General features: G+C 42.5%; 1 protein-coding gene across 10 annotated transcripts in view; it reads right to left on the reverse strand.

Annotated features, from left to right (window-relative positions):
- The window catches only part of RAI14 (retinoic acid induced 14), a 147,595-nt gene that overhangs the window by 17,579 nt on the left and 106,380 nt on the right, over positions 1-23,636 (reverse strand). For 9 of the 10 annotated variants that reach the window (XM_060009615.1, XM_060009613.1, XM_060009614.1 and 6 more), the window contains 5 exons: positions 16,039-16,127; positions 6,956-7,020; positions 3,236-3,293; positions 2,455-2,525; positions 800-906 (listed from right to left, as the gene is read on the reverse strand). In XM_060009615.1, coding sequence (XP_059865598.1) covers positions 800-906; positions 2,455-2,525; positions 3,236-3,293; positions 6,956-7,020; positions 16,039-16,127 — 390 coding nt within the window. The other variant, XM_060009620.1, reaches the window with a different exon arrangement.

The raw sequence follows: 23,636 nt of genomic DNA on the forward strand, positions 1-23,636 counted from the left end.
CAAAATAAAATTGGGTTGCTGTTTTATAAAACTTCAGATTAAATCAGAACATTAAATATTAGGTCAAATAACATAGACATAATCTTCTAAATATGATGGAATTTAATACGATTGGCACAAATCTTGCCTTTTTTACAAATCAAGTTTTTTAAACAACCTATAACATTATTAAGACTGTTTTTAAAAAACAACCAATATGTTTACTTTTATTTTGCATGAAAAGGCAAAGGAAACGGCCTATTCATTTTAGCATTTAATAATCTCATCACAGACACAGTCAGCAATGATGCTCCCAGAGGTCTGGGGAAAATATTTTTTAAGTCAAAACAGATTCTTCTTCTTTTTTTTTTTTTAGTTTATTAATTTATTTATTTATTTTTGCTGTGTTGGGTCTTTGTTTTTGTGCGAGAGCTTTCTCTAGTTGTGGCAAGCGGGGGGCCACTCTTCATCGCGGTGCACGGGCCTCTCACTATCGCGGCCTCTGTTGTTGCGGAGCACAGGCTCCAGACGCGCAGGCTCAGCAGTTGTGGCTCACGGGCCTAGTTGCTCTGTGGCATGTGGGATCCTCCCAGACCAGGGCTTGAACCCCTGTCCCCTGCATTAGCAGGCAGATACTCAACCACTGCGCCACCAGGGAAGCCCAAAACAGATTCTTAATTATCCAAAAAGGCAGAAATCAGTAAAAGAAAGAAATTAAAACTGCTTTAAAACAAACGATCCAAAATACATCTCTGATATTTTGAAAGCTTCTCAGAATGTGGATATCACTGAAATAACATGCTTTCTAATTCTGTGGTACCTTCCATTTTTGTCTCTGGAATTTACATCTGCTCCATGATCCAGGAGAAAGCGACAGACCTCACTGTGGCCATTTTGTACTGCAAGAAGCAGTGGTATATTCCCATCCTAGGAGACAAATTCAGATTAAGATTTATAACTTAGATGACAAATGCCGGAACTGCAAAGGTCCTTATTCCTTCTACATTTATTCCTGACTTGTCCTGCTGGTCTTACATTTGACCCACCAAAGTAGTCTGCCCCCTAATAGGCCAACGTCACACCCTAACACTACCCTTGTTATGGAATCCCACTGACTGTGGGCTTTTCCTCAGGAGTCGGTCTCTCGGGCTGCTTGTTGCAACTATGATGTGAGAGAGAGTGGAACGCCAAGTATGTAAAGGCTCGAGGCAAGTATACCATGTTTATTGAGAAATGGTTCTCCATGGTTCTGGAGAAATGAAGGGTTGTTTCCATATGGCATTTGTAGGTCCCACTGCTCTAAGCAGTTTCTTCTAGTGAACTACACATATCCTAGTATCCTGCCATGCCACCAGTCTTCTCAGAAAGCATACCCTTTCATAATCTTACTAGGTATCGAAACATATGTTAAGAGTTCATTTGTTCATTACTGACACATGACTAGATAAAGGGACTGATGGAAAGAATGATTTGTTTAATATAACAATTGGCAGTTCCTTTAGAAAAAAGAATTAGATCCCAACTCATACAAACTATGTAAAATGGATTAAGAATCTCAACATTACAGTAAGAAACGAATGAAAAAAAAATACTAGAATTTATAGGTGACAATTTCCAGAATCTTAATTTGAAGTGGGGTCTGACTCAAATTATGTAAACCATAAAGAGAGGCTTTTATTCTGCTCTTGCCTTGAACATACCCCACAAATGGGGTCGACAGTAATTTTAAGGTGGACGTATTCAAATAGGAAAAGGGAAAAAAAAGTTACAATATATCCAATTATTTTAACGTGAGGATATTTAAAAATACAATTGCTGCTTAAGGATTAAGTATCCACTCAAAGTCGAACTTCAGAATTTCTAGAAAATTATCTCTGTGAAGTTATAATACTTTCTGGTTATAAAGTACCGAGATTCAGGGAGCGTGAATTTATTTACAGATTCTCAATGCTCACTTCGCAATGTCCCCATCAGGTATAACTTACACATGCCAAGTCCCATGCTACAGCAGGAAATTTAACCCTATCATCAGGAGCCGTAGGCATGTCAGTTTATTCTCAAAATAGCCCAGCAAGGTCAAAATCGGCTACAAGTGGTCTTTAAAATCGGAAAACCCTGGTACCAAAGGTAATATATGGGGTGCAAAAAGAAAATAATAGAACTTCTATTTAGACTTATTTTTTATTTATAAAAATCAAGAAATTAAGCCTTATTCGTATTTAGGTTGCTGGTAAGCCACGTGTCTATCCTTAGAAGCAAACAGAGGAAGTGCATGCTGCAAAACGTTTTATTAACGGTTTAAGGACCAACGGGGATAATACTTAAATCTGTTTTGCACAGGAGGATCTAGGTCGGAAAGCAATAGACTTTTACCAAATGCTTGGGTCTCTAAGGTCTTCGTGACTCCCAGAAGTAGCCCATGGTGCTCTAGACACCAGTGTCCATCTGCACGTCTAGTGGTCACCTGGTACTTACCAAATCCTTGAGGTTTATGGGGCTTTTGTGCTCGCAAAGAACCTGCACAGCTTGAAGGCAGCCCTGAGCCGCTGAGAGAAAGAAGACACAGAAACCACAGCCAATCACAAAGCTACTCTCACAGCCAGGGGCATCAAACACTTCTATGAAGGAAAAGTTCACCTTCCACCCAGTTTGCATACGTTGCATTGAAGAGAAACGATGTCAGAATGGTTAAGTGGTGTTTTAAATTACTGTTTAATTTCGGTGTCATCCAGACCTAAAGGCAGTGCTTGCCAGTTGTTGCCTTTAGGCAAACCTTTGGTTTAGCTTTTCCTCAACTAGCACTAAAAGAAATTTGCAAATCTCATCATCCTGGACTTCAGTACCAATGTTTCGTCACTTGAAACTGTGTGACAGATAGTAAAACCAAATGTTGATAAATAAAACTGATTGATGTTCCTTTTGATCCCCAAGTAAAAAAAAAAATCTGTACCACACATTACCTGAAATCTACAAATGCTCATGAATATCTCTTAAACAAGAAGCTAACGTTAGTTAAAATATAATAACCAGGACAATTTTTACTAGTTGTTTGGCAGGCGACTGACGAATTCTAGCTGTATTCCTCCGTAAAACCCTACACAATTTGCAAACTGAGGAAAATGGGAATGATGTCTACGAATGACGACAGAAAGACGGCATCAGGAATAACAATGGCAAGGTTAATGGCTTAAATAAGGAAACCGAACACTTACTGTTTCTCATGGCAGAAGAAGACAAATAAGAGAATGAAAATTACCTGCATAATGTAAAGCTGTTTTCCCAGAGCTGTCGATACTTTCGGCTGGGCATTTAGACTGTAAGACAAAAATCAATAAACACGTAGAATAAAATTCAGTTCATCCTTTTCCTGCAAGGTAGGATGCAACTTCCTAAGAAAAGTATAATAAACATGAATAAGTCCCAACTGTTGTGCTCCAGGGGCCCAGGGTCTCATGGGGAGGGAGACTCATCTCCAAGTAATCATGACACAGGTGAACTGTCACCTCTTGGCTGCTTTGACCGTCCCCTCTCTCTTCCATCAACTCTGTTGCCAACAGATCATCCCCACCAGCTAACAAACATGCTCTAGGATTTCTCATCTTGATCCCACCTTTCCCCCCATTTCCTGCCCTAATTCTCTATCCGCCATCACAAAACCAACTTCCTGTTAAGAACTGTCCCACACAAGCCATGTTTCCTCGTCTCCCATTTATTCCTGGACTCACTGCAGTTGGGTGTCTGCCCTCAAGACTCCTCAGGGATGGCCCTGATCCAAGTGGCCAGCCACCTTCGTGTTTCCAACGATGGCAAACATGCTTGCCCTCCTCTTACCAACCTCTCCCCGGCAATCCACTCCCTCTTCTCCAAACACTCTCTCCTTTAGCCCCTAGAGCCCTGCCTGGCCCATCCGATCTTGGTTTTCCCCCCACTGCTCTGGCCACGCCTGCCCCTTTAGCCAAACATAAAACTGTGGGGCTCCTAAGTGTTCTTTCTCTAAGCTCTCTCCCTCAGTAATCTCAACCACACCCATAGCTCGAAATCCCATTAGAAGCTAATGCCTCCCTAGTGTATATCTTAACAGTGACAACAGTACTGTGTAAGCATTGGCTATTAGTATGTGCCAGGTACTGTTCAAAGAATTGTTTTAAGGCTCTTGACAATCCTAGTTAGATACTGTTATTACCCCCATTTACAGATGAGGAAACTGAGGTACAAAGAAGTTAGTAATTTGCTCGGGTCACAGTAAGTGGCAGAGCCAGGATTCAAAGCCAGACAGGCTGGGCTACAGCCAGTGTCCATATCTGTACACAGCAGATGGCATCTCTGAGCCCCCGGCTTGACAACCCACAGCCTATTTCACATTTCCGCCTGATGTCTCAAACGCAGCACAGCCAACACTTCTGGCTTCCCCTCCCCGCCACGCAGCCCGAGCCGTCCCTGCCTCTGTCAACAGTGCTATCATCAGTCTAGTCACTGAGCCAGAAACCACCGAGTCATCCTTGATTTCTTCTCCTCTTCCTCCTGCCACGTCCTGTCGATTCTGTCCCCAAAACACACCCCGATCTACTCTCCTCCCTTCCTCCATTGTCACCACCTGGTCTGAGCCAACACCTGCTCACCTGGACAGCCTTGATGGCCACCTGGCCGTCCTCAGCTCTTTAGTCAATTCTCTATACAAATAGAGTGAACTTCTAAACCGTCAGTGTTGCTCTTTACTGCAAAGTCCTCCACAGTTCCACACTGTACTCTGAGGAATCACTGTCTGCCCATCATGACACACAAGGTAGCCTGGGCCCTTCTTTTTTTTTTTTTTTTTGGTGGCCTCCCTGCACGGCATGACCAGAGATTACCCACGCCCCCTGCAGTGGAAGCGCAGAGTCTCAACCACTGGACCGCCAGGGAAGCCCCCTGGGCCCTTCTTTCTGCTCCTCATTGGCTTTGCCCCCAGCCCACCCACTGGCTTTCTTTCCTCCCTGGCTAGTTAGTGACTTTCCTACCTCAGGCCTTTTGTACTTGCTGTTCTCTCTGCTTGGAATGCTCTTCGCACAGCTGAGTTCTCGGCTTAAATATCACCTCCTCCCCGGGGGCCTTCTTGAACATCCCTCCTCACTCCCCTCTGACAATACTCTGTTAGATTTCTTCTCAGTGATGTGCAATCGGTCATGTGTATTTCTGTCTTCATTTACCAGAAGCCAAGCTCCAGCAGGATAGGGGCTGCTCTGTGAGTAAATACTCGCTGCTTGACAGAGCGCATGGTGCCCAGGGACCACTTGCTACAAGAGAGAGTGGGGGAGAGTTCATCTGAAGACTCTCACAAGGCTCTCTTTGTGCCCATTGCCTTAAGGAGGTGGAACTTTGAAATGGTAGCCACTGGAGAAGGGAAGTCTCTCCAGCAGACAGAGAGTAAGAGCAAAAGGCCGGAGAGAGAGGGCGCAGGGTGAGGGGCGGCCCGAGATGGCAGTGGCCCCATCACGGAGGGCGTGGGTCGCCCAGACGAGGAGTGAAGCAGTTACCAGAGGAGTGCAGGACCCAAGGTAAGCAGCCCATTAGGAGGCCGTCAAAGCCTCCAGTTTTAACAACTATCCAGAAAGAGGAACAGAATTCAGACAGTTTGCAGAGAGCAGGCAATGGTGGAAATGTTTGTCTGCCCTTCAGTGGTAAGAAGAATAGAGATCATGTTACAGCTTACCATGTTTTGGCCTAATTTTAGAACAGCACAAGGAACTGTTTAAAAGCTTCAAAGATTCCAGGGAAAAACCAATCCATTTGCATAACCAGATATAAAATTACATTAGAGGCTAGAATATCTGGTCCTTGCCCATGAGGATTTCCAGCTTGTCAAGTTCATTCTTCCTTCAAATCAGAGCCAGATGCAAAGTCTGGATAGCCAAGCCAGGACGGGAATGGAAATTTAAAATACAAATAAGTTAAACAAAAATTTAAGGTTAAGGCCATGGGTGTGGAGGCAGGGAAGAAAAGTTCTATTGTAACTGTCTTTAGAGAGGAGCCTCAGAATAAAAATCATCATCATCATCATCACAGGTGTTGATCTACGTTTCTTGAATTTCACTTCAAAGACCTGTTAAGGTTAAGCATTGCTGGTATTGGTGGTAGCTTGCATCAGGTAATGCAAGACAAGAAGCTATGTGATCAACAGACCAGGACAAGTTGAAGAATGTGCCCATGTTGCTGCATTAGAATTGCAAAGCCAAATTAAAGCAAGATGCTGGGTCCCAAATGATGCTCAGGAAGGCCAAGACAACAGCTCAAGAGAACAGACATTACTCCAAACACATACTTTATTGCTCTGTGCTGTTCCTGAAAACAGCCAGCTTGCATTTTGACTGGCATCAGCTGGAAGTTACTGTACAAACTGCTGTTGGGATTTCGCGAAATATTCATCTTTAAAGAAATACGGAAGTCACCCTAAGCAATCATTATAAACTTCCTGGCAAGGTTATCAAACCAGGGGGTTGACCTAAAATTATAAAGAAGAGTAAAACCAAGAACTTGAACAAAGACTAAGAACTAAAGGCTCATCAAGTTACATACAAGGAAACTGGTTGAAATTTCGCTTATCAAGAAAAGCTGCATTCTACTAATGATCGAGAGAGAATAAATACTAGGATACTGGAGATCCTGTATTATAAGGATCTCCAACAGCATGAAAAAGTTTTTCAAGCTGACTATGTAAAGGGTACAAGTTCTTCCAATAAGGAAAAAAGAGCTGAATAAAGCAGAGAAAAGGGCTGGATCCCAGGAAGACACTCCAAATTTTGATTAGGATCCTCTTCTCTACCAGCGCAACTGCTATGGAAATAATCTTCTCCTTGGCTATACTGAAGCTTCTTAGGAAACCCAGGTTCTGGGATAATATTTGAAGGAGTACGTGTGTATGTGTTTGTTCTTTCACCCACAAGGTTACTTTCAAATTTTAAAAACGACACGTTTATAATTTTCTGTTGTCCCACTTTACCTGAAGGAGCTTCTTGATGCATTCATGGTGGCTGTTCTTAGCTGCAAGGTGCAAAGCACTGTGTCCTAAATGGAATTAAAAAAATTGTTTTTTAAATCTCTCATCTCTGTAATGAAGACAACTATGAGGAAATAAATTGTTCTCCAACAAAGAGGGAATTGTTACTCTTGAGAATGAGGCCTCAACTTCTTCTCTGCAAAGTTCAGTGTGACAAAAGTGGGGAGAACACAGAGCATCCTGTCCCCTGGATAACATTCACAGGCCATGCCAGCTGCTGTCCTCTTGGGGTACAATCGAGCTCTGGGCTAGAAGCTGGCGGTGGACTCCTGGTATGCACCTTGGAAGTTCTGCTTTCAGCTGTCAGCACGGGTGCCAGACGCCCCACGTCCATAACAGTCACACCAGGCCACGACTGCCACTGGCCCAGGAACCCAGCAAAGGCAGCCAGCGAGCCAGCAGGGAGCACACCAAACACCCGACGAAACCCCACTTCCACCTTTCGTTTCTCCCTCCCCCAAATGTGCTCCAGCTCTGTGTGGAAATTACCTGGAGTTCAGATGTCCCACGTTCTTACACGGAAGAAGGAAAAGGGTTATATAAAAACAACACACTAGCAAAGTAGCATCTTTTCACGCTCCCTTCACAGAACATTACAACATGAGACTCTCTGACCTTTCTGTGGCCAGATTACTTTAGGAAATTTTAATGCTATACCCAGGCCCCTCCCCGCTACCACCGAATGGGCCTCAGAGTTTCTATGGAAGAGGGGCTTAGAGGCAGCCCTACTAGACCAGCAGGCTCCCACCCAAGGGCCCTGGCAAATTACTCTTTGCTTGGCCTGGACCCTCCTCCTCTAAGATGACCACCCAGCTTGCCCTCTTACCTCCCTCGGATGCCACCAAAACACAGTCTTCTGACCTCATCTCTGGTCACAGACCAGCATCTCTGGTCTTTCCTGACCTCACCACTTAAAATTCCAGTTCCTCCCCCACCTCTTTTATCCCTACTTCCTCCTTCATTCTTTTATCCTTCATAGCACCCAGCACCCTCAACTCTCCCTTTCCACCCCACTCCTTTCTCTCCCTACACACACACACACACACACACACACACACACACACACGCACTCTCTTACGTTTAACTGCTCTTCTTTCCCCACTAGAATATAAACTCTGTATCCCAAGAGCCTGCAGCACTGCTGGCACATAATAGGCTCTCGATACACATTTGCTCATTTGAATTAGAGGGTATGTCCACTACAGATGTCTGCAGAGTGGTATTTGGAGGGAGGGAACCAAAGTTACCACTGCCAGCCAACCCAATACACCTAGGAAACTCCTAAGTCCTGCGTCTGTAAACTGTTTGACCAAGATACCCCCAATGTAACACCTGTAAGCAACCCACACTTCGGAACAGGCTTAAAGCATGTTTCTCAGCCTTACTGCTCTTGACATTTGAAGCTGTGGAAGGTGGTCCTATGTACTATAGGATGGTGAGTAGCATCTCTGGCCTCTACCCACTGGACGTCCAGTTGGGACAATCAGAAATGTCCCCAGACATCGCCAAATATCGCCTGGATGGGTGGGAATCACCCCCGGTTGAGAACCCCTGGCTTAGAGGACCCCTCTTTTATATGGTGGTCCAGGACCCCTCTTTTATATGGTGGTCCAGTCTCCAAATACCATTTCTCCTTTCTGAATTAGTCTTTATAATAACTCTGACCAGAAATCCACTAATTATTAGGTTATCATATGGCTAGGAAATACCATATTTAAAATTAGAGGGTTTTAGGACCACAGTGAGCGGCACAAAAGCATGTGTGAGGTCAAAAGATCAGATTCCTTCTTTTCTGAGTAGCTGCACAGAGATTTTCTGGGTATGTGTGAGGGGAGTTAACTGATGGGGGTAGAACACTGACGCAAGGAATCCTTTGACCTCCTACCAAGTGGATGAGGGTGAGGAAGGTCAGGAGATGAGGGACTGAGACCCTTGGAAGCAGGAAGACAAAAGATCTTCTCTTCCCCTTCCTCCTTTTACCACAGGAGACCCCGTCCTTTCAGGATGTATAACACACAATAGTGAGTTCAGTTACACTATGCGTTAAATAGGTTTTGGTGGGTTAGCCTGGCCCTCAACCATCATTTATACCAGTGTTTCTAAAGACAAGCACATTCTGTGTTTTAAACAAATGCCTTACAGATGAACTTCTGGAACCCATCCTGATTGTAAGTAGAAGACTGTTTATGTCGTGTATGCAATGCCTTAACTTTTGTCTACCCTGTGGACAAAAGCTCTTCTACATAAATAGCACCCACTGGAAAAAGGCACAGTTCTCCAAAGACAAGAGGGGAGGGAGATTGAAACAATTCAGCATAAAATAAATAACAGGCTTTTATTTTTCACTCCAAGTGTTCTAGTCATACCTGGAAGTTAACGCTGTGTTTCTAGAGAAACAAAATTTTCTTATTCCTTGGCCCTGTGATGTGTTTTCCTAACCAGGAGCACAAAAGCATTTTTCACTTAAAAGTCTCAAAATTCAAATGATGCATCATTCCCTGGACATTACACTGGAGTGAGATGTCTCTCACTGCTACCATTAAAACAAAATTCTCTTTCCAAATGCAAAATTTTCTGGAGAGTATATTATATTAGTGACAGAACCTCACTGAAACGAGCCAGTGCATAAGTCTGGCCCCCACTCAGCTGTGGATCTGTCTGGAATATCAGGAAGCAACTTCCCTATAGGAAAATAACAGGGCAACCCTAATTCAAGTGCATCTCAGCAGAACTCTATAAGCGAACAGACCAGGGCTATTTATAAGTCAAGAGTCGTGGGCTATTCCAGGTGGTTTAAGAATCCTGTTATTGAAAGAGTCTAAGAAGGATGACCTAGCCATTGTAGCCAGGAACACCATCCTCCAACCCACCTCAGAAAACAACCATTTATTCAGTGATTTAAGAGCGCTGCTGAAACAGAGAAGAACTCACTCATAGAGTGGAGGAACTACTACTGATGGCACTGAGAACACAGTCTTCAAGTGTAGGTGACAAATTTTTAAACCGATGAGGTCATAAGACACAAAGACATGACGAACAAGCACCAAAAGGCTGAAGTTTGAGAAATTATAGTTCCAGATTATAACATGGAGACATTTAGAAAAAGAAAGAGAATTAAATGATACTCGACTAGGTAAGGTTTAAAATATCTATTTAAGAACCAGAGTTTCAGAATGCTGAATATAAACAATAAAAGTGTAAATTAATTTGTTTCTTATTTACAACTTCAAATATATTTAAACAACTCTGTCCTCAGAAATGCTTATCTTTACATCAAGTTTTTAATCATTGAAGCATAAGTCTATTCACCTAGTTATAGTTCCAGGGGCGAGATCAGGGTATAAAAGATGTATTTCCTTTTTTAAATTTTATTTATTAAAAATAATAGATACATGTATAGTATAACTGAATCACTTTGCTGTACACCTGAAACTAACACAACATGGTTAATCAACTATACCCCAATATAAAAGTTAACAAAAGAAAACCCCACAACACTGTAAATCAACTATATTTCAATAAAAAATAATTTTTAAAAAATCTGTCTTTTTTTTATTGAAGTATAGTTGATTTGCAATGTTGTGTTAGTTTCTGGTGTACAGCAAAGTGATTCAGTTTTACACAAACACACATACATATATAGAGGAGATTTCTAATAACCATTCTTACTATTAAATAGTTTTGAATTATCCCTTAATCTCCACAAAGTAGATTTGCATACTGTTTTATACAGAATCAAAAGATTTTTTTGTGTGTGGGTGTATCACCTGAAATATTTTCATGGCCAGGTTATACGGTTGGCCCTCCTGACATCCCATACACATGCGTGAACAGCAAATAAAGGACTATAAATCATACAATCGTTCTTTGGTTTGCCTTTAATCCAAATGAAAATACGAAATACACTTAGTGGGCTATAATTTGCAATTAACATTTTACATGACCATTCTCTCAAGTGCCTGAATTTTAAGATGAATATTACCGTCTGTGTCTTCACATGGTGTCATATGTGAGTGGGATTAGGGGCATAATGGAATGGAGGGCCACCCAGAAATCCAAACAAAAGCTAAACCAGCACCTGAAACCCTAGGAAAGAGTAAGCGTTCTCAAGTGCCCCCCTCCTGAGACCTCTGTGCATTAGGGTATTTCCGTACTTCAGTTCTCACTTCCCTAAGCCTCTCTTCTTCTATGAGAAAAGAAGTTTTGTGTGCAAAGGAATCAGGGAAAACGTTAGATATGGGAGCGTGACAGAAACTGCACATCATCCTTCAATCTGTTTCCATCTCCTTCTACAGCAAAACCTTCTATATTTTTAATTGGATAATTTGCTGCCCAGAATTCCCAGCTTCCGTTAAAGCCAGGTGTGGCCACAGATCACTCTGTGGGCTGGGCTTGCCCTTCTGCCCACTGTGACTGTGATGCAGACTCAGGGGGAGCCATCCTGGGTCATTAGGACCAAGGCAACACCCTGGATGGTGGACCAACAGGAGTCTGGGTCCCTTGGTGTGCAGCCAAGCTGCCATACCAATTTGGGACTTTCAACTGAGAGCCAGAAAAGTCTATCTTGTTTAAGCCACTGGATCACACTGTGTCAAATGCATACGCTTGCTCATAAAGGGAGTCCGAAAGCTCATGCTTCAGATGAGCAGTGATAACAAACAGAAGATTCTTTGGTCTTCTTCAATCTTCTGTAAATGCTTCTGTTTAATCCAATCTCATCCTCCCAGGTGCTAACTGCAGCCATTAAAAAAATAATAATAATAAATAAGCCTAGAAATCTGGGAGAAGTGATTTCTAAAGAAACAGACAGAAATGCCACTTCCTACATCAGTGAAGAACAAGAGCAAACAAAGCAACGAGAGGCGCTGGACAATTACGCAGGCCCTGTTCAGAGTCAGCGCTATGAGTTTAGGTGTGGACTTTCCCAGCTGATCGCTATATATACGCCTATGGCGTTGTTTGGCAAACAGGCAATAAGGAATGGGGGGAACCCCCCCCCAAACCAAAAACATGAGTCATGAGCTTCTGCCAGTTTTGGAGTTTCTTTTTCTGATTTGTACTATGAAAGTATTTGGCTTGGGGATGATCACAATTTTTTTTTTTTTTAAGATGTGAAACCTCTGCAAAAGCCTGATGTGTAAAAGAGAATAAAGGTGATGTGGATGAAGTAGCAATAATCATCATAAAATAGGAGCCAAAGGCAGCGAGCACTCACTGTGTGCTGGGCGCTAAGATGCCCACACGTATTATCTCACCTAAGCCTCAAAGGCTATCTAAAATGATGATTGAGATGTACTGTACTGTACCCAAGGCCTTATCTTCTGACAGTGTTCTGCTCCTAAGATTGTCTGTAAAGCACTTATGAAAAGTCTCTGGTCAGGAGCTTCCCTGGTGGCACAGTGGTTAAGAATCCACCTGCCAGTGCAGGGGACACAGGTTCGAGCCCTGGTCTGGGAGGATCCCACATGCCGTGGAGCAGCTAAGCCCGTGTGCCACAACTACTGAGCCCGCGCTCTAGAGCCCGTGCTCCTTAACGGGAGAAGCCACCACAATGAGAAGCCCGCGCACTGCAGCGAAGAGTAGCCCCCGCTCTCCACAACTAGAGAAAGCCCGCGCACAGCAATGAAGACCCAATGCAGCTAAAAATAAAAATAAAATAAAATAAATTAAAAAGTCTCTGGTCGGACTTCCAAGCATTTTATGTGGAAGGATAGTTGATAAAGAAATAGATGCTAAAAACCCTTTGCTTCTGAACTTAAATTCAAGCACCAGTTTAAAATCATCCTGTAGACTTTGTGGATAAAAAGAATTAAAAGGGTTAGCGTAATGATATATTTTGAAAGCAGGTTTTTTTCAGAAACTCTATAGGGCAACTGGATTTATGGCAACAGATTTTCACACGCGTTCTCAGTGGCTGTTGGGATTGAAGACGACTATATCTTAGTAATAATATGGCAATACTTCAGGTAGGTTTACTGAAAAGACAGCACCTATGAGAGCGGAGCCATTTAATTCATTCATTCGTCAAATGTTTTGGGCAAATGACGACCACTAAAGCACAGTGACTAATGTCCTTGTCCTTCCCTTGGATTCTGATACGTGTTCTTGAGAGGGAGAGATGGGACTGGGTGACAGAGCCGACAGGAGGGATGTGAGCAGTAAAGGCCATCACGTTTACCTGGTTCACTGTAACAGAAAAAAGTTTGAGAAGTGTTGTTCTACATAACACGACAGACTCTCTATGCACTTTTATATCCATGCCACTTTTCCTTCTTTTGTTCCTGTATTCTCTTTGCATGTTTTCAAGAGATCACAAGAAGTCAGTGCCTCACTCAGACTAAAGTAAAAACAATAAGGCCAAGGACCAGAGTGCTGACCTCATTGTTTAAAACATCAGGCAAGAGGGAAGTGACCGGCAGCTCTGAGACATTTCCAACTCATGGGATGTTTGGACGATGTTCTGGGGCTACAAAGTGCCGTGGATTCTCCCAGTTTCCATCAGAGTTGAAAGAAATGGGCTGTGGCAGTTCCCACTGACCAGCCCAGAGAAGCATCCAGGATGGGTCTGCAGTGTCCCCTCCAGCTTCTTTTTTTTTTTGGCCATGGCTTGCAGCACGTGGGATCTTAGTTCCCCGACCAGGGGTTGAACCCATGCTCCCTGCAGTGGAAGCGCAGTCTTAACCACTGGACTGCCAGGGAAGTCCTCCCCTCCAGCTTCTTGGAGGGCACTGTCATCTCAGCTGGCAAGGAAGAGGGAACTGCACTGGGGTGTCCAGGTCTCACTGCCCGATTCCCCAGGCTCTCAGAAACTGAGTGAGGGCTCTGATAGTAAATACAAACTCCACCCACGTGGTGTTAGATGGCCACAAAAAACTATGCTTCTTAAAAGCTTTTAGTGCAGAAAATGATCATGGTAATCTTTTTTTTTTTTAAGGCAGGATTTAGAGTTTATTATATAATGTGATCTCAACTATGTAAAAATGTGCCAGAAAAATCTGGTAGGAAATATAGCTAAACGGTAAAATTTTTTTCTTCTTGGAGTAGAAGCACTCGTTATCTTCTTGGTAGTTTTCTGTATTTCCCAAATTTTCTACAATGAGCACGTATTGAAGAAACTTTTTTTTTTTTTTTTTTTTTTTGCGGTACACAGGACTCTCACTGCTGTGGCCTCTCCCGTTGTGGAGCACAGGCTCCGGACGCACAGACTCAGCGGCCATGGCTCACAGGCCCAGCCGCTCCGCGGCATGTGGGATCTTCCCGGACCGGGGCACGAACCCATGTCCCCTACATCGGCAGGCGGACTCTCAACCACTGCGCCACCAGGGAAGCCCAGAAACATTTTTTCCCTTTAATAAAAATATGGGGGAGAGATGTTTGGTTATGATGGAAATAACCAGATTCCTGTCTAATCTATTTTTTAACATCAAATGCAGTTAAACAAAACTGTATTACAGCTCAAATATATTCAGTCTAAGAAAATTCTTCTAGATAATGATTTTCTTAGAGAAGAAACCCTGTCTACTTAAGAGGACATATGTTTCATCAAGGCAACTGTAGCCACTCATACTGCCCTGAGTGTATGTGGTACAACTTTAAAAAGTAGTAACAATAAACTTTAAAAACAAAATAACTGGGTCTTGGGATTAAAGATGATTTTAATTAGCAACATAGATTAGTGTTTCCTTCCAGGTGGTCACTTAGGGAAACCGTTCTTTCTTCTATTCGTATTGCCATTTCTCACAATACTTTTCTGGAGCTTTCTGTGGGACTGCTCAGGAAAATCATTAGGTTACTTCAGTCACTCACTATTTTTGACCAAAAATGGTTTTACCAGGTTGACACTTCATTTATCTGACTTGACGTCAAGTGGCTCTTGGCCTGTCCTAAAAAAACGAATCTATTCTCAAAGAATAAAGGTTCCCAAACACTGAGATGATCTCTTTTTAATGCCACAGCCTTTATGAAGACAATTCCAAAACACCAGTTTTCCAGTCATGTTTTGAAAAAATTATATTTTCACAATACCTGATTGACTAATCTGCCCCAAGATGACTACTCTGAGGTGTCAGTGTTTTGGGGAAGGGAAAGTGATCCATTACGATTAATGAAAAGCCTAAATAAAGACTGTGAAATAGACTGATTTTATATTCCAGTAAAAACCACCAAAAGCCTATTAGAAGACAGATTTTCAAGTACAATATAGAAATGAAAAGCCATCCATCAGTAGCTGCTTTGATCTTTTGGTGTGGCCAACAGGGGCAGAATCCCAGGCTGGAGACCCCAGGGGCTCCTTCCTGTAAAACAACGTTCATGAAAGACAAGACTACACTTCCTCTTCTATTTGCCTTAATCATCATTTAACAACACTGGCTTCACGTTAGAATCACCTTGGAGCTTTACAAAAAATACCAGTTGGCTGGAAACGTTCGGACAATGGAATCTGAATTTCAGAAGGTAGAGTTTGGGTATCTATATGTGGGGTTTTGTGTGTGTCTGTGTGCGTGCACTGTTTATTCTTTTCTTTCCTCTCCTTTCCCCCTTTCTCTCCCTCCCTTCCTCCCCTCCAGTTCCCAGGTGATTCAGATACACTAAACCACAGTAAGGGGTGCAGACCATGGGCAGCTGGTCCACATTAGGATCCTGGCTTCTGTCCACAGAGCTCAACTCAGCTAGTTGACAAAATGAGCGCCTACACAATTCATTCCATTCAGCACTTCATACCATGGTTCATAAAAACAAAAATTAGGGAAAGGTGCTTGGTCCATACAAATAATCTTAGAAAATAAAAATTTTTAATGGGGGATAAAAAGCATACAGTCTCTAGTTGACTAACCACATATAAGATGAAAACACCCGTAAAGGCACGAATAATGAAACCATGTCAGAGCTTGGTCAATGGAGTAGACTCTATGTTCTTCCTTTGGCTTATCTGTATAGATTGTAAATTTTCCACAGTGAATATGTATCACTTTTGTGACATCTACTTTCCTGCTGGCCTGTTGACTTAAGAGAAAAAGACTACATACCGGCAGTATCTTGGGCTGTCACATCCACGCCATGCGTAACCATGACCCTGAGGCATTCCACGTGTCCTTTTGTAGCAGCAAGATGAAAACTGAAAAAGAGGTAACATAATCTCCTGAAGATTTCCACTCTTCAGAGTTCATCTCTGACCATGTTTTTGCCTCTTTGTGTACACGTTCTCTCACTTAAGCTCCACAACCATCTTGTGAGTAGGTATTATTATCAACCTCGTTTTAAAGAGGAGGAAATGGAGGCTCAAAGCAGTCTGATAATTTGCTCATTGACACTTTTTATTAAGTAATGGATTAGGAGCTAGATCTTAGGTCTTCCAACGTAAAAACAAAGCTTGAAAACAGTAAGACACAACTACATTCCTTGTCCCTTTAGGGAAGAAGAGCCAGTCCCAACTAGATTGGATTCCTAAATAAGAAGTAATTTATCAACTTTTTTCTGCTGTCTAGTGTTTTCACCAAAGCCATTATTTTTAAGTAATACGCTCTATGAAGGGAAATTTGTCTGAGTCAAACAACGGTCAAGGTTCTTGAACAGCATCAAGGTCAAATCCATTGTTGTGTTCTAGCTGAATAACAATAGTTGTACACAACTTTTAAGTGGCTGATGTGTGCCAACTGCTCAGTTTGATACATTACCTCTTTTCATTCTCCTAAAAGCCTTTTGAGGTGAGTCCTAACACCATCTGCATTAGATGGCAGGTGTCTACGCTCAGTCAGGTGCAAACAGCATTAGAGAAGGCCCACAAATGCACCCATCGTCCCCACAGATCCCGGAGTAAAGTGCACTTCTACAGACAGAAGGAAAGCACAGTTCCACTGGGCACTCAGGCCCAGAGGCTGAGAAGGCAAAAACCCCAGGAAGGTCTCCACTGCAGAGGTCTTCCCTCTTCACAGCCTCCTTCCTATAGAAGGAGGTTAAGGAGCCTCCCAGCTCTCCTCCGCCCTATCTCAGGGACTTAACTTCTCAAGATACTTGCCATGCAGCACCTTGGTATCTGTACCTCTGAATTAATACCCAGGCAATATTTTTTCACAGGACAGGACCTGTCACTGGGGCCCAGGGTCACACTCAACTAGCAAGTCCAAGAGCTAAACCGATTCAAACCCAAGTCAGCTTGACCCAGCACCTCTGCTCTGGAGAACGAGGCTTTGTAAAGGTGGGCAGGTCAGCAATTGGGGATAGGTCAGTCCTGGTTGCAAATCGGCCATACGTCAGCTATGTATCTTTGGGACGTCAGTTTAACCTCTCCGAGCTTAAATTCCCTCCACAGTAAAATGTGGGGATTGACTCAGATGATATCTGATGGTCCCTCTGGCTCTAACATTCTTTAAAATGATAATGAAAGCTTACCTGGCTCTGGTCACACCAACTATTTCTGCATTTGTGCAGTAGTTTATGTGTAACGTTTCTTTACAGTCAAAATCCACTCTGTAGGTGATTACACACTACGGTGAAACTCTGATCATCTGGAATGACTTGGGAACGTGGTGACTTGTTTAAATGGAATTCCTCATTAAATACGGCTTAACCCGAAGAACCTCCCTAAAAGGCACTACAATAATACCTCTGTTTTCAGTATTGTTGGGGTAACAACTTTACAATAAGTAAAGTTCATCTTTAAGCAGTGAATTGTGCAATCACAGTGGAAGGTTTCTAAAATCTCCCCAGTTTTAGTAACAGTGTATGTTACATAATTAAATTGCTCTCGGGGACATGATATTACCATTAAGAGCCTCAATTATTGAACTCTGCTTTCAAGGCTATGAATCGAAATGCCCCGCATTATTAAGCTCTAATATTTATTAATATTTATCTTCTTAATATCTATGTGTTTGCTTCTAAGCTATTCATTCTTCTATCTCCTATGACCGGGGAGAACTCAATCAAAATGATCTGGACAGCCGTATCTTCTGCTAAAGATAAAAGTACCAGGATTAGTAATCAGCACACTCACACACATGCACACGCGTGCACACACACAAAAAACATAAAAGTATGTATAGATACAGAAGTTTTGATTGAAGTTTAACATATATAAAGAAAGCTACACACACCGTAACTGTATACTGCTAAAACTTCACAAATGGAACATGCCCCTTTTACTTTGATACTGAAGAAACAGAACTTGGCCAGAGACCCAAAATCCCTCCTCGTATCTCCTGCTAGCAACCCAGAATCTCTTCAATGTGCCCCTCTGAGTTACTAACCCTCTTCCCCCTGTAATATTTATATTTCTTCTACTCCAAGGCTTCCTGGATTACCTCTGGGTTGCACACTGTAATAAAAGGGGATTGAAATTGCAGACACATGTGACAACGAAGCATTAGTGCAGGCCACTACTGCACGTTGATAAATGTGCTCTGACGAACACGACGTGCTCTATGGATGACTTGGCTGCCTTCCTCTACGTCCTCTGTGAAGTTCACAGCTCTGTGGGCCAGCTCTTCCAAAGCTACAGCTGCAGCTCTTTCTGGGTTTTGGTAACTGATTTCTCTCCTTGCCTCTTCAGGTGTGGGTAGCAGTGGTGGTGAAATATTTCCCACTGTTACTAGGCAGGGCTGCTTTTCCAGCCTTGCTGGTTTAATCTGACCACAGGTGTATAAACAGTTCCTTTCTTAACCACCCATCAATTATCCTATGTGAGTGCTACCTGTTTCCTACTGGGACCTTGAATGATACCAGTGTTGGGTATTTTGTGTGTGATTATCCACAGGAAGAACTATTAGGTTTCTGTGCACATTATCAGATTAAATATTTATAAGGGCAAATTCAGCCTTAAAAAATGTTTTGATTAGAGAAGGTGTCAGAGTAGAAAGACCCTCCCCTCCACGGGCACAGCAAAATTACAGCTATTTACAGAGCAACTATTAAAGAAAGATCAGAAGACTAGTAGAAAAGATCTTCTACAACCAAAGATATAAAGAAGGAACCACAACGAGACAGGTAGGAGGGGCGGAGATGTGCTATAGTCAAGACCCATATCCTGGGTGGGTAACCCACAAAGAGGAGGATAATTACAATTGCAAAGTTTCCCCCCAAGCAGTGAGGGGTCCAAGCCCCACACTGGGTTCCCTGGCCCAGTGGCCCTGCACCAGGAGGATGAGTCCCTAGAATGTTTGGCTTTGAAGGTCAGCTGGGCTTACTTTCGGGAGAGCCAGAGGGCTGTGGGAAATAGAGACTCCACTCTTAAAAGGCTCACACAAAATCTCACATGCTTGGGGCTTCCCTGGTGGCGCAGTGGTTGAGAGTCCGCCTGCCGATGCAGGGGACACGGGTTTGTGCCCTGGTCTGGGAAGATCCCACGTGCCGCGGAGCGGCTGGGCCCGTGAGCCATGGCCGCTGAGCCTGCGCGTCCGGAGCCTGTGCTCCGCATCGGGAGAGGCCACAACAGTGAGAGGCCCGCGTACTGCAAATAAAAAAAATTTTTTAAAAAATGGGCAGAGGATCTGAACAGACATTTTTCCAAAGAAGATATACAGATGGCTGAGATATACATGAAAAAATGCTCAACATCACTCATCAGGGAAATAGAAATCAAAACCACAGTGAGATATCACTTCACACCTGTCAGAATGGTTATTATCAAAGAGATAACAAGTAACAAGTGCTGGCAAGGATGTAAAGGAAAGGGATCTTGGCACACCTCTGGCGGGAATATTAATTGGTGCAGACTCTATGGAAAACAGAATGGAGATCCCTCAGAAAATTAAAAATAGAACTACCATATGACCTAGCAGTTCCACTCCTGGGTATTTATCTGAAGAAAATGAAAACACTAATTAGAAAAGATATCTGCACCCCAGTGTTCACTGCAGCACTATGTACAACAGCCAAGATATGAAAGCATCATAACTACCCATCAACAGACGAATGGATAAAGATGTGGTATGTATACATATTATGGCCTATTACTCAGCCATAAAAAAGAATGAAATCTTACCATTTGCTTCAACATGGACGAACCTAGAGGGTATTAACACTAAGTGAAATAAGTCAGGCAGAGACAAATACTGTATGATTTCACTTATATGTGGAATCTAAAAAACAAATGAACAAACATAACAAAACAGAAACAGTTATAGATACAGGTGGTTGCCAGAGGGGAGGGGGGTGGAGGGAGGAAAGAAATAAGTGAGGGAGATTAAGAGGTACAAACTTTCAGTGGCAAAATAAATGAGTCAGGGGTATGAAGTGTACACCGTGGGGAATACAGTCAGTAACTATGTAACATCTTTGTATGGTGACAGATGGTAACTCGACTTATCACTGTGATCATTTTGGAATGTACAGAAATATCAAATCACTATGTTGCGTAATAGGAACTAACAGTGTTGTAGGTCAATTATACTTCAAAAACCAACCAACCAACCAACCAACCAACTCATAGAAAAAGAGATCAGATTTATGGTTACCAGAGGTGAGGGGATCGGGGGAAGGGGAACTAGACGAAGGCAGTCAAAAGGTACAAACATCCAGTTTTTAAAAAATGTATTAAAAAAGTGACAACTAGATATTTTTACTTCTTAGTTGTTTTATTCCTATGAATTTTTTATTTAATTCAGGCCATGCGTAATAACATCATAAAGAAGTTTAGTAAAATACTGGCCAAGGCAAAAGACCTATTTATGAGTAGAGGATAAGAATTAAACAGTACCTTTTTTAAAGCTAAAACAAAAAGAAAACAAACAGAAAACCAACAACAATGACTCAAAGTCACAGATCTTACTTTATCTATAAACTCATCCACTCTACCTCCTCCCCTGCCACAACTGGATTATTTTGAGGCAAATCTCATTATCTTTTTGTCTCTGAACTTTTCTACACATATACTTAAAAGATACGCACTTTACAAAGGAGAAATAATAACGCAATGAAATCCTTTGTATCCAATACCATGTCTAACTTGAAGGCGAAACAACCTTGTTTCATCTACACCCTTACCATTATTTTGAAGCAAATCTCATGTCATATCATTTCATTCATAAATACTTCAATATGTATTTCTAAAATAAAAGAGCTCTTTACAAAAATGTGCTCACAGTACCATCATCACACCTGTTAAATGGGCTGTGAGGAATCAATGAGGTACGTGTAAAAGCACTAGCAAAACGTGAAGCGTGTAGTAAACATCCAAGAAAATACCACCAATTATCAGAGCCTCATCGACACAAGACAAGGCACAGAGTCTGAGACATGTTGCTTAATAAAAGGACTTGTCTCAGTGTTCAGAAAAGACAGGTTAGCAGAAATTAGGTCAGAACCATCATTGCTTAAGAAATGAAGAAAGAAAGAAAGAAAGGAGGAAGAGGAAAGCAAGAAAGAGAGACTTGTAGACAGTCACAGATGACCAGAAAGAAAGCCATCTGAGACCAGCCTTGTCTAATGCTCACACTTGAGCTGCTAACATTCCAGCGCCTTCCATAGAAGTGATAATCCCCAAAGCAGGGTTTGGCAGCAACAAGTCGTTAGCATTTAGCCTCTGAATGTGAACGAGAAGCAGAGCCAACTTTTAATAAGATACTCAAGTGGAAAGTTGGGTGGGAAAACATGATTAGTCACTGACAGAACCTAGGTTTGTAAATGACAGCGAGTAGGTTTCCCTTCCTCTGCAGTGACTGATAAATGCGGTCCCCTCAGGGTGGCAGTCTCCTCAAGGCAGCAGACCCTGTGACTGGTGGGTGCTGGTCTGGACTGCAGATGGGCATCTGTGGGCGTTACCTCAGGCTTAGGGAGCAGATGGCGCCCCAGGTCAGCACACCACTAATGAAGAGCATGGCTGGTGGCCTTTAATGGCCCGTGCCCTGGATAGCTGGTAAAACAACACACCTCTAGATGAAGACAGTTTGCAGACTGGGGTGAGGTGGGCAGGCAAAGTAGTAGGCTGATTAACAGGCCCCCCTCGCCCCCAAACAGAGACTGTTCTTGACAATGTTAATTCTAGGGCATTAGACCTAACCCAAGCATGGGATAATTTCGGTATTTCTACAGTTGTATATTTTTATAAATTGCTATAGCTAAATACATTAATTCACTCATATACTTACTATACTAGGGTATTTACGTGCCAGACACTGTTCTAAGCACTGAGAAACACATGGTGAATAAAAAAAAAGCCCTCATGGATCTAAGCTTTTAGTAGGAAGACTAAAGATAAACCAGTGGTTCTCGACTGGGGGTGATTTTTGCCCCACCCAGGGGACGTTTGGCAACATTCGGAGACATTTTTGATTATTCACAGGGTTGGGGGTGGGTAGATTCTCCTGGTGTCTAACGTGTAAAGACCAGAGATGCTGCTAAACATCCTACAATGTACAGGCCCCACAATAAACAATTATCTGACTCGTCTAAAATGTCAATAACATCAACATATCAAAATGTCAATAGTGCCCCGGTTGAGGATCTCTGGGATAAACCATTTAATACAAACGCATGATGCTGCGATATAATTCTATTAAGACAAATTAAACAAAGGCTGAAAAAACATCATGAGCAGATCTCAGTCTTTTTATTGAGATATGTTTTAAGGTACGTAAATTCACCATTTTAAAATGCACAATTCAGTTGTTTTTAGGATATTCACAAAGTTGTGCAACCAACATCACTATCTAATTCCAGAACACTTTCATCAGCTTAAAAAAAGTCCTTGTACCCATTCGTATTCACTCTCCATTCCCATGCCTACCCTTGGCCATCGTTAACCTACTTTCTGTACCTATGGGTTTGCCTATTCTGGACATGTCATCAAGATCGAATCATACAACATGTGGTCTTTTGTGCTTGGCTTCTTTCATCTGGCCTGTTTTCAAGGTTCATCCACGTTGTAGCACGTACCAGCACCTTATTCCTTCCATTGGGTGGATATATCACATTTTGTGTATCCATTCGTTGGTTATGGACACTTGGGGTGTTTCTACTTTTTGGTTACTGCAAATAATGCTGCTAAAACATTTGTGTACAAGTGTTTGCGGGGACACCTGTTTTCAATTCTAGTGGGTACAGACCTAGGAGTGGAATTGCTGAACCATATGGTAACCATGTTGACGTCTTTAAGGAAATGTTAGACTGTTCTCTAAAGCTGCTGCACCATTTTACATCCCCATCAACGACATGAGGGCTCCAATCTGTCCACATCCCAGCCAGGACTTGTTACTGTCTGCCAAATTTTAAGCGATGAGAATTTTAATTACACCTAAATTTTCCACACAAGAAACACTTAAGTCTTTCTTAATGAACGCTTTGAGATAGCTATTTCAGCTAATTATCAGCTGAAATTTCCCCTTAGAGGAATAGAAGAGTGAATGCAAAACAAATTCAGAACATCCTTTGGCTTTGTCTCTGTAGGCTTTTACACCTAATTAAAAAGTGTGGCCCTTCCTCTTAAAGACAAGAAATGTCATTCAAGAGTCAATAGCAATGTATTTTATGAGAGGTTCTATTGGCTTGTTTACCTCTTCATTTGGACAGGTCTCAGAATTCAGTGGAGGAGGGAGGGATATAAAATCCTTTATCCACCCCTCTAACTCCAGGCCCAGTGACAAGGACACTCGTCACTGCCCAGGGATACAGCAGGGTGGCTGTCCAGATT

The sequence above is a fragment of the Delphinus delphis genome, chromosome 3 (genome assembly GCF_949987515.2).
Source record: "Delphinus delphis chromosome 3, mDelDel1.2, whole genome shotgun sequence".
NCBI classification, from domain to species: domain Eukaryota; kingdom Metazoa; phylum Chordata; class Mammalia; order Artiodactyla; family Delphinidae; genus Delphinus; species Delphinus delphis.